This window comes from Mus musculus, chromosome 3 (genome assembly GCF_000001635.26).
Source record: "Mus musculus strain C57BL/6J chromosome 3, GRCm38.p6 C57BL/6J".
NCBI classification, from domain to species: Eukaryota; Metazoa; Chordata; class Mammalia; order Rodentia; family Muridae; genus Mus; species Mus musculus.
In genome coordinates, this window is record NC_000069.6 from 88,475,356 (window position 1) to 88,488,725 (window position 13,370).

The following is a 13,370-nucleotide window of genomic DNA, read 5'->3' on the forward strand; positions in this document are numbered from 1 at the left end:
GTACATAACTCCATTTTTTAAATGAAAAGGCACTCTCGAGTCCTCCTCACTCAGTGCACTTGGCTGTTGGTGTGACAAGGCATTTGAAGATGTTTCTGGCATTTTGTTCTCAACTCGTAAGGTAGTGTTAACTATATGGTTATTGGCTAGAAAACCTGAGTTTTCAACTGTACATATCTATAGTTGGTAAAGAGAACAAAACAACCCAGACAGATTCTTGATGCTCCTTGTTTGGCGTGGAGGCTCTGAGGGGAAGATGCCTTTTGGAGGGGGCATAGCTCAGGGTGTGCACTGTGAGGCTGGACCTGTTGATACTGCGGTGAGCATCCTTTGGCTCCAGGTTGTCTTGTTTTTGTATACGGTGGCATAGCATTCTGCTGACATTTGACATTCTTAGTTGTGGATGGGGGAGGGGTAGGACAGCATGAGAAGTGTTTGGAGTTTTTTTAGTTAAGTGCAGTAGGTTTTAAACTTTTTTTGTTTGGTTGGTTGGTTTTGGTTTTTCGAGACAGGGTTTTTCTGTATAGCCCCAGCTGTCCTGGATTTCACTTTGTAGACCAGGCTGGCCTCGAACTCAGAAATCTGCCTGCCTCTGCCTCCCGAGTGCTGGGATTAAAGGCGTGCGCCACCATGCACTTTTTAAACTTTTTAAAGAAACTGTAGAACTCATCGTTGTCAGCAAAGCAAAGAACTACTGCATCAGTGGAAGTCCAAGAACCCTCTGGAGCTAAATGCAATTTGCAACATTCTGTTATTTTTTTGTATGTTCAGAATGCTGAAATGTTTTTGAAGTTAAATAAACAGTATTACATTAAAAAAAAAAAAGCCGGGTGTGGCGGCGCTTGCCTTTAATCCCAGCACGTGGGAGGCAGAGGCAGGCAGATTTCTGAGTTTGAGGCCAGCCTGACTGGTCTACAGAGTGAGTTCCAGGACAGCCAGGGCTATATAGAGAAACTGTCTTGAAAAAAACAAAACAAAACGAAAAAAGACAGGGTCTCACTATGTATCTCTGGTGGCCTGCATAAGGTTGATCACTAGATAAAGTTGGCCTTGAACTCATAGATATCCACCTGCCTCTGCCTCCCAAGTGCTGGAACTAAAAGTGTGTGCCACCACAGCCAGTGTGATGCTCTCTGTTGTCCACCTGCCGTTGTTTGGAGCGACCTGAACCACACCTCTGTATGTCTGGAGTGGGGCAGCTCTAGAGATGTTCAACTAAGGTTGGCAGCGCCCCCTAGAGTGAATAAAAAGGAAAAGAGCAAAGAGGGTGAGGCGGAAGCTTAGCCAAGGGCTTTCGCAACATCTACAAAGCCCTGGGGCCAAGCATCATGGAAACCAGTTGTGCTGGTGTGGCTCCTGACTGGGAGCCTCGAACTCAGGGAAGAGAGGTGGCATCAAGGTCACCCTCAACTGCACAGTGAATTCTCAAAGCTAGCCAGAGACATATGATGAGCCTCTAAGAAAAAATAAGAGAGGCGCAAAAGTGTCAGCCATGGTCTCTTTCTGCTCTAGGACCCAATGTGACCCACTGCCTCACCCTTCTCCTGTCATATCTTACTGCAGAGACGGACTGGCTCAGAACTAAGCCAACGACATAGGTAAATGGCTCAGAAGATAAGCACACTTGCCACTAAGCCTGACACCTGCGTTTGATTCCCGGTCTCGAAGGAAAAAAGAAAAGGAACAAAGAAAATTAAAATGAACAACATTAAAAAAAAAAAAAAAAGTAGGGCTGGAGAGATGGCTCAGCGGCTAAGAGCAGTGACTGCTCTTCCAGATGTCCTGAGTTCAATTCCCAGCAACCACATAATGGCTCACAACCATTTTTTTTCTCTGTTCAGTCCTGGCTGTCCTGGAACTCACTCTGTAGACCAGGCTGGCCTCGAACTCAGAAATCCACCTGCCTCTGCCTCCCAAGTGCTGGGATCAAAGGTGTGAGCCACCACCGCCTGGCTCATAACTATCTTAATGAGATCTGATGCCCTCTTCTGATGTGTCTGAAGATAGCAACAGTGTACTCACATACATACATACATACATACATACATACATACATACAATAAATCTTGAAGGAGAAGGAGGAGAAGGAGAAGGGGAAGGGGAAGGGGAAAAGGAAGAGGAAGAGGAAGAAGAAGAGGAAGAAGAAGAAGAAAATTGGAAAGTAAATATACATAAGACAGTGAGATCTCGATTGCTATTTTTTCATTTTGTATTCTCTATCATGGCCAAGTACTACATGGACAATAATAAAAAAATTAATGAATGCCAGTATTACATTCTTTAACAAAAATATAGACAAAGTAATCCTTTGAGGCCCAAATGCTAAATTGTGTCTATCTCCAAGGGTTTCAGAGGGTAACTGCGGATCTACCCTCAAGGCCAGTTTACCTTGGTATTTTACCACTTGCCTTAATGGCCTTTGGCGCTTGGCAAGAGCTGGCTTTGAGACCTGTGGGTGCAGGTGAAGGTAAGGCCTCAGGCTTTATCCTTTCTCAGGTTCCCAGTCTGCTCTGAGCCTGCCCTACCCATTCCTGATGCCTGAGGCGGGGCGGGGTGGGGAGGCGGCGTGATGAGACTCTTGGCGCCCCCTGGTGCCCTAGCTGGAAAGTGCATGTATGTACATTGTACATCCCAGAAGAGTGGACCGTGCGTGAACTGTTCTCTTACCCCTTGCTGCCATTGTGCAGGGCTGGCAGGCTGGCAGAGGATACACACCTGGGCTGGATTCTCACCAACTTCTACCTCTTCCTGTTCCCTTCTCCTGAGGCTGTGGGGCCTCAGCTTAGGAGATGCCACGGACTTTCAGTGTGATTCCAGAGCCCTTTCTCCTTTCGTTAATTTCTTCCTCTCCCCCAGCCTGCCCCTAAATGTATTTATTTTGTTTTGTTTTGTTTGTTTGTTTGTTTGTTTGTTTGTTTGAAACAGCGTCTCAAACTCATGGCAATCCTCCTACTCCAGTCTCCTAAGTGCTGGGATTACAGAGATAAGGGCCACATCGTGATGTCTTTTTTTTTTCCATGCTGGGTATGGACCAGGGCAGCCAGGATGTTAGAAACGTGCTCCTGCCTACAGATGGCCCTCTCAAATAATTAAAGTGACTTTTAAAATTACATTTGTTTACTGTGGATGGGGCAATGTGTAGCAATTTCCTTTGAGAGTTAAACCTTCCATCTTGGAGCTGGAGAATCGGCTCAACAGTTAAGAGTTCAGACTGTGTGTAAGACCTAAGTTTGATTCTCCACATCACACTGCCTGTTAAATACAACCTGAGGGATCTAGCATCCTCTTCTGGCCTCTGTGGGGAAACGCTCTCACATGCACAGGGAAGTTTATTAACACACAGAATGTTAGGACCAGGCATGGTGATCCCACACATCTGATCCCAGCACTAGGGAGGTAGACAGGTAGATCTCTGGGAGATCAAGGGAGTCTGTCTACACAGGGAGTTCCAGGATAGCCAGCTATACACAGTGAGACATTGTCTCAAAAGTACTGGGTCTAAAGCAGCAGGATGTCCTGCTTGTCTGACAGAAGATGAAACACTCTATCTTGCTAGGATAACTTGTTTTTTGTTTTTTGTTTTTTGTTTTTTTTGTTGTTGTTGTTGTTTTTTTTTTTTTTTTTTTTTTTTTTTTTTTTTTTTTTTTGGTTTTTCGAGACAGGGTTTCTCTGTAGTCTTGGCTGTCCTGGAACTCACTTTGTAGACCAGGCTGGCCTCGAACTCAGAAATCCACCTGTCTCTGCCTCCCAAGTGCTAGGATTAAAGGCGTGTGCCACCACCGCCCGGCAGGATAACTTGTTAAGCTCAGAAAGTAATTAACTTAATAGCTTCAGGAAGTTCCTGAAACTGACCAGGTGGCTGTCTCTGTCCTCGAGATATCTAAGCAGTAAGGACTACTCAGAAACACTCAGACTAAGCTGCTCGAGGGCAGAGACTAGTTGATCTGCCTGGAAGCTGAGTCACCTGGAAAGGACATTCTCTGACCTGCTGTGCTGCCTGCAGCTGTGGGCTGACCTCCAGGTTCCCAGCTCTCCTGAGCTATCTGTCACCCATGCTGGGCGAGCTTTGGTGAGGCAGCCATCTTTGATTCATTAACCCCTCACCTCTACTCTGTCAGTTATCCCAATAAACTTCACTGGTTCACCAAGTTGGGCTTTGGTGGCCCTTACTTTGATCTATTGTCATTTTTCTGTCTGAGATTAGTAGTCACTGTTATATCATATTGTGAACCCCAAGACTGGACACTGGAAAAACCTGTTTCTAGTCTTGGTGTAGCTCAGCTCTAGCACACACCTTTAATTCAAAAGCTTTCTGTTTATTGTAAACAAGATTAATAAAGTCAACCACAGGTCAAGAGGTGGAGCAAGCAACCAGTTGACAGGGAGTGAACACAGGGAAAAAAACCATAGAGTGAGAGGTCAGGAGGATGGATAGAGAGACACATGGGATCTAGAATGGAGGAACATTCAGTTGGTAGGGTTGGTTTTTATAACAGGGTAGAGGAGAACCAGTTTTCTTTTTCCTTCTGGTAAGTCAGTTGAAGAGTGGCAGCTGGGTTCTCTCTCTCTCTTTCGTTTTAAAAATAAGTAATTTGTTCAATCTCCCCAAGAATGGAATCACACTGCATATGGCAACATGGAGGTCAGAAGATCACGTGCAGGAATTAGCTCTCTCCTTCCACCATGCGTGTCTCAGGGGTGGGGTTTAGGTTTAGCACGTGTCTCTACCAATGAAGACATCTCTTGGACTCAATCACTTTGGGTTTTGTTTCTTGTTTTGTTTTTGTTGTTGTGATTTTTTTGTTTTGTTTTTGAGACAGGGTCTCTCCTATAAAGCCCTGGTTGCTGGAACTTGTTATGTAAAACAGGCTGGCCTTGAACTCAGAGATCCACCTGACTCTGGAGTGCTGGAATTAAAGGCATGCAATAGCATGACTGGTTCAATGATTTAAAAAGGTTTGATTGTGTGTGGATGTGAATTCGGGTGTACATGTGTGTGGGGTGGGTGCTCATATGTGAAGTACATAGACTTGGCATTCTGGAGACATGTTGTATGTCCTCGAGCTGGAGTTACAGGCAGTGGGAGCTACTTGACTGGGGGGCTGGGAACCCAACTCAGGTTCTCTTCATTTCAGAGTCATTGCTCCAGCCCTCAATCACTTTTGACTGAACGCCCAGCTCTTCTCCCAGGAAAAGACTTTTGTTTAGTTTTGGTTTGGTTTCTTGAGACAGGGTTTCTCTATGTAGCCCTGACTGTCCTGGAACTCACTCTGTAGAGCAGGCTGGCCTCGAACTCAGAAATCTGCCTGCTTCTGCCTCCCAAATGCTGGGATTAAAGGCGTGCATCACCACTGCTGGGCTCCAAGAAAGACTTTTGAAACAGGGTCTTGTGAATACCAGATTAGCCTCAAACTCACCACACCCCACCTTTTCTTTCCTTTCCTAAGAGTATCTCGGCCTACAGAGGCAATCACAGCATCCAGAGCCCTGCGACTACAGGGGCAGCAAGGGAAGCTCTGCTACTTCTGGCCCCTACTCTACCCTCCGTCTCTCTGTGCTCCTGTGTCTGATGCACATGTGGATTGCTGGCCCCTTTTAAAAGGTGCTGGATGGATGAGGGATAGGAAGGACACCCCTCGCTCACCCCACATATGCTGACCTTTCTAGAAGTCTCCCTCATACACACCTTTATAGCTGGGTAGTGAATATATAGTGAATGTGTGGCACCTCTGTGTGCATGTGTCTGCCCCTGAAAACACACATCACACCCAACAAAGAGACACCACAGCATCTGGGATGGAAACAACTAGTGTATTGATTTGGAGGGGAGAGCAGAGGTGCAGATGGGAAATGGGGTGAAGGGTTCCTTAGTGTTTGCTGTAGCCACCAATCGCCGCACCTCTAGACTTCTCACCAGCCCCAGCAGGTTCTCCCCATCTCTGGGAGCCTTCGTCCCCCACTCTTCCCTGTATCCCACTTGACATTGCCCTCCATCATTGAGACAGAGCCCACCAGGCTCAGAAGCTGGGAAAAGGTAGGCTCAAACTGATCTTCCCTTCTCCTTCCCCGTCATTCCCATCTCTTGTCTAAATAAAATATAGAAAAAGCAAGCACGGCAGATTTGCCTCTGGGAATCCACTCGCCCCAGGCTAGGGAAGGGCAGGAAGAAGGTAAGGCAGGCAGAGGAGCCTCGGCCTCGTGTAGTGCCGGGGAGGGGCTTGACCTTCTCAGTCATCCTCTCTGCGCCCCATTTCTCTGCAGCTGGCGTGGCAGTGGGCCAGCTGTTGGAGGAGGCTGGTGAAGAGAACTCCATGCCTGCCTCTCAGGCACCATTGTCACAGGGTCCTGGGATGAGGGTAAAGCCAAGGCAGCAGGACAAAAATCTAGACTCTATAAAAAGCAGTCCTTTCCCTGGGCTCCTAGAGAAGCCCTTTGGTTTTAAGGCAGATACAAGGAAAGAAAGGGGAAGGACTTAGGATTGAGATAAAGATTTTTTTTTTTTTTGCTTGAGTTTTTCCTTCAGTATAAAACCACTGTAGAAAATAACTTCTCTTAGAAAAAGAAAAAAAAAATAGAAGAAAAAAAAAAAAAACCAAAGGCAGGGGATAAATTTTTCTTTGGCTTCAGGCCTGCTCTCCTAAGGAGCAGACAGGAGGTGGCATGTGGTGAGGGGGGAGCAGGTGGCCTCTGCCCCCAGCCCTGCCTGGCAGGTCCCAGATTACATGATGCTGCAGTTCTGGGAGCTCTAAGAGAGAAGAGAAGGCAGAGGTGTGAGCAGCAGTGGCTGGCCCTTCCTCTCCCTCCCTGACCCCAAAGGGGGTTGTCTCCCCAACCCTCACACTCTGGGCCTTGCCCTGACCTCGAGTCTGGGGTTCAGACAGGAGGGGCAGGATGCAAGAGGGACTGCAAGGAGGGGGACCCCACTCCCTTGGGCTGCCCTGCCCTGCTGCTCAGTGAGCAGTGTCCTGCTGTAGGGCAGAGATGACTCACCTGGCTCCGGGGACTGGAGTTGCCCAGGAGGTAGGAGCGGGTGACTAGGTTGTCCCCGAAGCTGCCACCCCCACTGCCCCCCACACTGCGGAAGCTTCGAGTGACTGTGACACTGGAGGCAGAAGAGCCAGAGGAGATGGATCCGCCCACCTGGGCTCCCGCTCCACCGGCAGCCTTGTCAGCAGGCTGCCCACACGTCCCGCACAGCACGGTGCGTGAGCGCAGGTTGTACTCAGCGGGGTCCCCCGAGCCGCTGCAGTGGGAACCCTGGGAAGGGAGACAAGGCTCAGGAGGGACAGCGAGTTTGGGACTGACTTCTTAGGACCGGCACCTAGGCTGTGGGCTCTTGGAGCTTCCTGGCCATTGGGCAGGAAGGTGACCTCTGTCTGTACCCAGACAACCAAGTGATGGGGACTTGGGAGACCTGTGGCTGGGAGGAAGGGCATGATGGGGGAAATAGCCAGGAAGCCTTCGAAATAAAGAGCTGTGGCTTTAACTCTCTCCTGAATCTTAGACACTTATGGGGCAATCAAGAGGAAGAGCAAAGATGGAGAGACTTAATTTGTGAGGGGACAGGAAGGAAAGAGAACATTGTTGCAGGGAAATCTGAGGAGAAGCATGCAATAGGGTGGAAGGAGAGAGGAGAGAAGTGTGCATGCAATGGGAGTGAGGAAGAGAGGCAGGGCTGGGGCCACCTCTGTCCTCCCAGCCCCTTCCCAGGACACAAATCCAGAACCCTGTCCACTGCCACCGTGGAGTATCCATGGCATCAGCAAGTCCCCACTCCCTTCCTTACCAGACACCTGGGTTCCCTGTTCAAGGTAGAGGGAGGAGAGAGAAGAAAGGCCAGGGCAGCAAGTGGCATTCCAAAACATTCTTTAATGAAAAGACTTTGGCATGGAGGTGGGAGAGCTGCCCTAGGCTGGCAGGGCTACCCTTGTGGGCTGGGCCTCAGCGGCGGCTGCCACTCACACGGTGGTGATGGAGGAGCTCTTCTCCATCCTCGTCGTCATCCTCATTGTCCTCAACCATGGTCAGTGAGCGCACCAGCTTGCGCATGGCCACTTCCTGTGGGGACATAAGCCCAGGCCCAAGAGTCAGGGGGTGAGGGCTGTGCAGCCTGTCTACCCATAGTAACCACTTAGAACTGTCCCGGGCCTTTATACAACCTTGTCCAACCTCTGATGCTGGGGACTAAGGATAAACACATGCACATGTGCACACGCGCGCACGCACGCGCAAAAAGGACACAACTGAGAGCTCGGTGCTCTGTAAGCTGGAGTCTGCTATTAACACTCACTGGCTGACTTCCACCCATTATTCTACTGGGGAGACTTCTGGCTTGCTTACTGGGTGGGACTTGGGCTCAGGAAAGCGATCCTAAACCCAAGGCAGGTTCCCTTGGGTTGGAGGTAGCTAGTTCCCATTATGGCCACCAGGGGGAGCCTTGTCCAGCAAGCTACCGGCTGCAACATACTCACTTCTCCAGTGGAGTTGATGAGAGCGGTGCGAAGGCTGCTCCCACAGCCCCAGGTGTTCTGCGCCTTCCACACCAAGTCAGTAGGGGGGCTATGGGTGGCCCCAGCTCCTGAAGCCCAGATCTGGGAAAAGATGGTTTAAGAGATGTGCTTATTTTTAATGCTCCTGTCCTGAGGCCAACTTCTCCACTCCAGCCAGAGTCCCAAGTGCCCTTCCACTCACCGTCACCACCTGCCCAGCCTTTAGGGTGAACTTCGGTGGGAAGCGATAGGTCATCAAAGGATCGTCACCATTCTGACGCCTGATCTGCCAGTTGCCCATGGACTGGTCCTGAAGTAGGGTGGAGGAAGGAGGAAGGAGGAAGGAGGACAGGGAGTTCAACCGACTCTTGGATTATCTCACTCAGGAGCTTAGGTAGGCTGGGCGCCAGTGTGCGCCTGCAGTTCCAGCTACTATGGAGGCTGAGGCAGGGGAACAGCTTAATCTAGGGAGATCAAAGCCAACCTGGGCAAGACCCCATCGGAAAAAAAAAAAAGAGAGAAGAAAGAGAAAAAGAAAAAGAAAAAGAAAAAGAAAAAGAAAAGAAAGACAGGCTTGCCACCACTACCTCTGGCATTCAAACCTAGACTATTGGCTCAAGGGTCACCCATCCCTATATCATGCATCTTCCCAACAATTTAAAGATGACAGGACTACCACACACTCCAAATTCTCAGATAGGGAGACAGATGCTCCACGAGAACCAAGAACTCCCAGCCACTGAAAAGACCACCCTGGTTCACAGGCCCACCTCGTTGGACTTGTTGCGCAGCCGCACGAACTTTCCCTCTTCATCGACTTCCTCTACCGCCACACGCCCGCTAGTGCGAGCATGCTGCGAGAAGCTGCTCCGGCTCTCGGAAGACTCCAGCTTGCGCTTTTTGGTGACGCTGCCTCCACCCTGAGACTGGGATGAGTGGGAGGAGGCGCGGCCACGGCTGCGCTGCGAGGTAGGGCTGGGGGACAGGCGCAGCCTGGGGAAGGTGGAGACACGGTGCGGGGTTAGTCATGGTAGTTGCGGCCAGAGGCCCCTGACAAGTTCTGTAGACCCCTCCTAGTTCACCTCTCCTCCTCGCCCTCCAGCAGCTTTCGATAGGCATGGATCTCCATGTCCAGGGCCAGCTTGATGTCCAGCAGCTCCTGGTACTCGTCCAGCTGCTGCTGCATCCTCGCCCGCATCTCCGCCATCTCTCGCTCTTTCTCAGCCAGCAGGCGCCGGCTGGTATCGCGCTCACGGGCCAGCGAGTCCTCCAGGTCACGCAGCTTTGCCTCCTTGGCTGCCAACTGGGGCGGGGAAGACAAAGGGTCTGATGAGCTCCCAAGGGCTGATGTCGATGAAGAGGGAGGGGCACAGGGGCAGGCAGAGGGACACTCAGGATCTGTAGGCTCTCTCTAGAGCCACCATGGCCTTATCCAGTGACCAGGAAGCCCTTCCTAATGTCTGTCTGAAACCTCTCATTCCGAGGCTAGACCCCCATCTTCTTTTGTCACAAATAGTGTAGCTATTGTGACAAATAATATCGACACAAGTAACATTTCACACTGCAGTGTCATGACAGACCTGGGAGTCCCGGAGGACAAGAATGTTCATCATTTTCCACTTTTTTTTTTAAGGATTTTTATTTATGTGTTGTTTGTTTGTTTGTTTGTGGTATTTTGGTTTGGTTTGGTTTTTGGTTTTTCAAGACAGGGTTTCTCTGTATAGCCCTGGCTGTCCTGGAACTCACTTTGTAGACCAGGCTGGCCTCGAACTCAGAAATCCTCCTGCCTCTGCCTCCCGAGTGCTGGGATTAAAGGCCTGTGCTATTACAACCTGGCTTCTTTTCTTTCTTTTTTGAGATAAGGTCTGGTAGTCTAGGCTGGTCTCAAACTTGCTGTATAGTTAAGGGTGACCTTGAATCTCTGATACTTCAACCTGAGATAAAAGGCATGCACCACCCAGTTCCCTGTGGTCCTGGGGATAGAAGCCAGGCCATCGTGTATAATAAGCAAGCACTGTACCAACTGAGCTACATGTCCAGTCCAAGGGAAGCTCTATCTCCAAGTAGGGAATGCGGCTGGGTTTGTAACTCAGTGAGAAAGCACCTATCTACCAAGCAAGAGGCCTCTGGTTCAGTCTCCGGCAGGCACAGAAGAAACATGAAAAACCCTTCATGCACAGTAAAATAGAGGCTCTGAGGATCAGGGCTAGCTAAAGGAGAGCCCTGGAAAGCCAGACAGGCATCAGATTCAGAACCATAGCATGTGGTCCTGGAGTCCCTCCCCCACCCCCTTCTCAGTGGGCTTCTGCAGTATCTGCTTAGACCAGAGCCAAGGTGGGAGGGGTAAACTGAGGGTCACCTGCTTTTGGAGCTGGCTGAGCTGGGCCGAGAGGCTGTCAATGCGGATTCGAGACTGCTGCAGTTCCTCATGGGCAGCCCCCACGAGGTTGCTGTTCCTCTCAGCAGACTGCCTGGCATTATCCAGCTGCAGGGAGCACACAGTTATGAGAGCAGGAACCTGGAGCTGGGGGCCTGAGGAAGGCATCCCTGGCCCCCTGCCACCACCCACCCGTCCCCAGGGCAGCACCAGGGAGAGGACAGGATGAGGCCAGCACCTTGGCGGAGTATGTCTTTTCTAGCTCCTTCTTATACTGTTCCACCTGGTCCTCATGCTGAGCCCGCAGCTCCTGCAGGGCATCTGCCAGCCGGCTCTCAAACTCTCGCTGCTTCCCGTTATCGATCTCCACAAGCCGCGTCTCATGCCGGCGCTTGGTCTCACGCAGTTCCTGAAAGGGTTAAGGGGAGACACTTAGATTAGAACATCGCAATGGTTCCTTAGAAGCTGAGACCAGAAGTCGTAACTCCACCGGCCAGGCACGGGCAGCCCTCGCTTAGCCTGGCATTATTAGGTGACCCCTCCCAGCTGTCCACAGTAAGAAAGACCTGTACAGCGGGACGCTTACCTCGCTGTAAATGTTCTTCTGGAAGTCAAGCTCCTCCTTCAGCGTCTGTAGCCTGTTCTCAGCATCCACTCGCCTCAGCATCTCATCCTGAAGCTGCTTCTTAGCCTCTCCCAGGGCCGCCTCAAGCTGAGAGGGAGAAAGCCAAGTTCATGGAGAGGTGGGAGGGGGTTCAGGAAATGCCAAAGGAGAGGTGATGGCTGTCCCCATCTAGAGGCAGGGTCTAGAGGCAGGGAAGGCCTTCAGTGCCCACGGGGGGAAGAAAGGACACCCACATTCTACCCATGGCACTAAGAAATCAAGGGTGAGGGCCTGTAAGATGGCCCAGCAGGTGAGGGCGCATGCCATTAGGCCCGGACAACCTGAGCTCCATCCTTAGAGCCTACATGGCAGAAGGAGAGGACAGGTTCCTGCAAGTTGTCCCCTGGTCTTAACATGTGTGCTGGGGCATGTCAGGGGCCCACAAAAGAAAAAAAAAAGTGAAAAAACAAAGAATTTAAAATTAATAGTAAATTCCCCTGTGCAGGATCTCCCTCTCTTGGAGCAGCAGTTACTATGAAGGAGGTCCACATAGACTGCAGCAGGAGCAGGAAGATGGGAACAAAGCATGGGGGTGGGGGTGGGAAGACCTGGGAAGGGCATGTGAGTGGAGGCTGGGAAGGGACATGAGTGGCTGCAGTGGCAGGTCAGGTACAGACATCATCCTTAACTGTCAGGAAGACAGGTCTTGCTGGAGCTGAAGTGCTGCTGGGGTGTGGTGTGCAGGAGGAGGGAGTAGGACCCGCAGGCAAGGGTTAGACCAGGAGGAGAGACCCTTAACTGCCCTGGAGAATGGTTTCCAGGGGAAGCACCAAGCTAAGGTGTTCATCTTGGGCAACTGCAGGCCTGGAAGAGCTGGGGAGGGAGGAGAGCAGGGAACTGTGTCCCTAACTTCTTCACTCCTGAGCAGCATGAGAGAGCAGAGTTGCAGAGAGGAGAGCTTGGAAAGTAGCGGACACTGCACACACAGGCAGCACACCTAGGTATAATTAGCTATCAGCACTCTGTTATGGGGGCTGGAGAGATGGCTCAGTGGTTAAGAGCATTGACTGCTCTTCCTCAAGGTCCTGAGTTCAATTCCCATCAACCACATGGTGGCTCACAATCATCTGTAATGGGGATCTGATGTCCTCTTCTGGTGTGTCTGAAGACAGCTACAGTGTACTCATATACATAAAATAAATAAATCTTTTTAAAAACAAAACAAACAAACAAAAAAAACCCAACTCTGTTATGGCCTCAGTGGACAGCTCTCCTCTGAAGTGCTTGGAGCTGTCTAGGGAGACAGGAGGAGGGGAACCAGAACTGGGCTGTGGGTTGCTTTAGGATGAGCAGTGTTCTAGACTGGAGAAGTGAAGGTGAGCAGGCAAATGGGACCGAATGATATGTCGGACCAGGTGGGGTCACTGGGGTCACAGGACAGCGGCCTACCTTGGCTACCTGCCCCCGCAGGTCATGGAGCTCGCCCTCCAATGTGCGCTTCTCACTGAGAGCAGTGCTCAGGGCAGCTTCCTTGGAGTTGAGAAGAGCCTCGAGGTCCTTGAGCCGGGCCTGCGCAGCCAACAAGTCCCCCTCCTTCTTGGTGTTGCTAGAAAAAGAAAAGCAGGTTTCAGGAGTGCATCTGGGATGGGACCTCTCTGCGGTCCCCGCAGCTGTCAGAAGAGGGCATCATTACATTAGGATTGTTGGCATCCACCAGTTTCTGAGGCTGGGTTCTCACCACCCCTGAGATTTCCCAAAAGCCCCTTCTTCTCTACCCTTCCCATGACTCAGGGCCCAAGAACGTGCCTGGGGCCAATGGCGAAGCTAGATCAGATGATATGAATGCCTGGCTCTCTTTGCCTCCTATTCCCTCTAAAATAGACAGGGCACCTTTGTCTCC

At 50.7% G+C, this 13,370-nt stretch overlaps 1 protein-coding gene across 4 annotated transcripts in view; it reads right to left on the minus strand.

Moving 5' to 3' along the window:
- Nucleotides 1-5,792: 5,792 nt before the first annotated feature.
- Lmna (lamin A) overlaps nt 5,793-13,370 on the minus strand; it is a 28,785-nt gene continuing 21,207 nt past the window's right edge. For 2 of the 4 annotated variants that reach the window (XM_006501073.1, NM_001002011.3), the window contains 11 exons: nt 12,920-13,076; nt 11,453-11,578; nt 11,105-11,275; nt 10,849-10,974; nt 9,572-9,792; nt 9,260-9,482; nt 8,692-8,799; nt 8,472-8,591; nt 7,963-8,058; nt 6,991-7,257; nt 5,793-6,745 (listed from right to left, as the gene is read on the minus strand). In XM_006501073.1, the coding sequence (XP_006501136.1) occupies nt 6,719-6,745; nt 6,991-7,257; nt 7,963-8,058; nt 8,472-8,591; nt 8,692-8,799; nt 9,260-9,482; nt 9,572-9,792; nt 10,849-10,974; nt 11,105-11,275; nt 11,453-11,578; nt 12,920-13,076 (1,642 nt within the window). In that variant the 3' untranslated portion in view covers nt 5,793-6,718. Of the gene's footprint in view, nt 6,746-6,990; nt 7,258-7,849; nt 8,059-8,471; nt 8,592-8,691; nt 8,800-9,259; nt 9,483-9,571; nt 9,793-10,848; nt 10,975-11,104; nt 11,276-11,452; nt 11,579-12,919; nt 13,077-13,370 lie in introns of those variants that run through there. The other 2 variants (NM_001111102.2, NM_019390.3) reach the window with 1 other exon arrangement.